At 49.7% G+C, this 2,766-nt stretch overlaps 1 protein-coding gene across 1 annotated transcript; it reads left to right on the top strand.

The window, feature by feature from the left end:
• The first annotated feature begins 1,666 nt into the window (after positions 1-1,666).
• LOC136111699 (feather keratin Cos2-3-like) lies at positions 1,667-2,371 on the top strand. Its single transcript, XM_071818058.1, has 2 exons — positions 1,667-1,702; positions 2,048-2,371. Exon 2 carries the CDS (start codon positions 2,069-2,071, stop codon positions 2,369-2,371), a length of 303 nt encoding a protein of 100 aa, XP_071674159.1. The 5' UTR covers positions 1,667-1,702; positions 2,048-2,068.
• The last annotated feature ends 395 nt before the right edge of the window (positions 2,372-2,766 follow it).

Genomic DNA, 2,766 nt, shown 5'->3' with positions numbered 1-2,766 from the left:
AGTCATTAAATATTAAACAGCATTGGTCCTACTACTGATCCCTACTATTAGACACCACTAATGTGTTTCAGCCAGTTGGGCTTTGCACCAAGATCACAGCTCTTGGAGCCTCATAGTCCAGCCAAGTTTCCACTCAACTTGTCATCCACTTACTAAACCTATTAATCTCATATTTAGTCATTAAAGAAATATGAGATGGGCCATCAAAAGTCTTGCTAAGTTCTAGGTGCACACATGTCCTGCCCTTCCCTTCTCCACAGTGTTTGGAACCTCATGAAAAAGCAGTAACACTGGCTGCCCGCAGATGCGCTAGAGCCTTAGCTCAGAAGCAGATCCATGGAGAGAGGAATCAGCCCTGGCTGAGCTCTCCCAGCAGAGCTCCGTGGCATTGGTCTCTCTGAGATCACTAAAGGGAATGGAGAAAGCCTTCAGTTGCACTGCCTGCAAGTGAGATCTGTACTCCCACTGACAGACATTCAGGAGAGGAGGCTTAGAAAATGTAGCCACTGAGCAGAAACCTTGTTAGAAAGGGGGACAGTGGCTGGCTTATGAGGATTTGTTCCCAAATCCAATGTGGTGGTTTGTGTTCCATCTCAGACACATTCGAGAGTGCATTGGAAGCAGGTCCACTCAGGCATGGCAAGCACATGGTTGGTTCTCCTTGCCCATAGAGCAAACCCCAAGAAAACCATCCTTGTTGTAGCCTGAAATAGGTAGTAGAAGAGCAAGAACTTTGGAGTGGCAGGAAAAGGAGGGCTCAGGAGACAGGGGCTGCATGTCAGGGCCTCTCCCCTGGACAGATCTCTAACAGGCTGGTACCATCAGCACTCGGCTGCACTCAGCCTCCTTCTGACCCTGGGAACCTGCTGCTCTGTGGTCATTGAGATAGCAGTAAAGAGTGTCTCTGCCATGAGCAGCACATTCCCTCGTGATGTGTAAAACACAAGAACATGCATGCACACACACAGACTCATGCACACCAGTTTGCAATTATAGACGAATTTGTGCTTCCACACACATCTGCACAAACCTGTCTGCTTACAAGTACACACAGGAGAAGAACACCCATAGCAACACCATAAACCATGGTCCGGGAGAAGTTCATGGACTCTGCTGAGGACCCTTGGGGATTGGGCAGTGTTGGGCAGGATGACATCAAAACCAAATGGTACAGCACACACACCTGGGAAGGAAAACTGAGGGAGTGTAAGGGGGAGCTGAGGAGGGCAGGAAAGACAAAAACATGGCACATTGTCATGCTTGGGAGTTCTTGGGCATCCAGTTGAGAGCAATCAGAGCTTCTTCCTGACAATGGCATTTCAAAGACCTCCAAGAGAGTGTCCCAGGCTGACTTCATATGCCTACTCTAGACCCATCCAGCACTTGAGCTGAGTCTTCTGTCTGCACTGCTGCATTCCTGCCCTAGAAATCCTGGGGCCTTTCATCCCAGGGATCAGAAGAAGCTTTCATTGGGAAATGGGCATGGCACAAACCTGGAAATGAAAAGGCAACAGTGTTGGAAAGTAAAGCACAGCCCATATCATTAGCTGTGGTGATTTGCATTGAAGATGAGCTTGTCCAAAAATTGTTACCTCTGCTAAGGGTGCCTCTGTTCTTGCGGCAGGGAAGGGCAGGTATAAAAGGCAGCTCAAGTCCATTCTCTCTTATCCACTTCTCTTGCCTCCTTCTGCTTGGGAACCAGGTGAGTCTTCTCCTTTTCCAACTTGACATGTCTTGTTGATGGACATCTCTGCTCATATGGCTATGTTCTGTCCTGGGGTTTAAATCTTCTTCTCATGACAGAAGGGAATGTGGGGAACATCTGCTTAGAGACAGGCTGGGACATGACAGAGGGGATTTTTGGTTTACGCACTAGCAGAGGGACTACCTGTGCCAAGTTGGTCTTTGTGGGGTGATGAAGATGGTATGGCTCCTGGGACATGTTCCAGCTCCTGACTCCCTTGTGGCCTTGGCTCCTTTGTGACAGGGTAACCAGGCTGCTCCTCACCTACCTTCATGCTCTGCTTCCCCCCTGATTCTCTTCCAGGTTCTCCTCCACTCTCAAGACATGTCCTGCTATGACCAGTGCCTGCCCTGCCGACCCTGCGGTCCAACCCCGCTGGCCAACAGCTGCAATGAGCCCTGTGTCAGGCAATGCCAGGACTCCAGAGTTGTCATTGAACCCCCTGCTGTGATAGTGACCCTGCCTGGCCCCATCCTCAGCTCCTTCCCACAGAACACCGTTGTGGGCTCCTCCACCTCTGCTGCTGTTGGCAGAATCCTCAGCTGTGATGGAGTGCCCATCAACTCTGGCTGCTGTGACCTCTCTGGCATTTCCAGCCGCTACTTTGGCAGAAGGTACCTGCGCTGATAAAGACACTGGGAAAGGCTCAGGGAGACACCTCGAGGAACTCAAAACATGGTGCTAGGTAAAGGATCAAGATGCTGGATGTGTTTTCAAGTATAGCTGAATGGCTTTGCCTATCTTTCCTTTTTCTTTGTTTGCTTCGGTTCCCCTTGGCAATGAGGTTCCCCCAGGGCCATTCTGGTGGGGATTATCTGTTTCTGTTGGACAGACAGATGAACATTATGCATGAACTTCTTCACAACAATGGATGGCAGACTTTTGGATTCCTCTGGGGATTCCTGCACTGCTGTCCTCCACTTGCAGTGACTTTGTTTCCCTCTTTTGACTCATTAAAGTTCTGCTGCATTCAAGCTTGGCCTCATGTGGTCCTTCCCTCTGTGGATACTCCCCAATTTACC

This window comes from Patagioenas fasciata, chromosome 22 (genome assembly GCF_037038585.1).
Source record: "Patagioenas fasciata isolate bPatFas1 chromosome 22, bPatFas1.hap1, whole genome shotgun sequence".
In the NCBI taxonomy this organism is placed as follows: Eukaryota; Metazoa; Chordata; class Aves; order Columbiformes; family Columbidae; genus Patagioenas; species Patagioenas fasciata.
The sequence above is the reverse complement of the archived record's forward strand: the minus strand, read 5'-3'. Positions and strand labels throughout refer to the sequence as shown.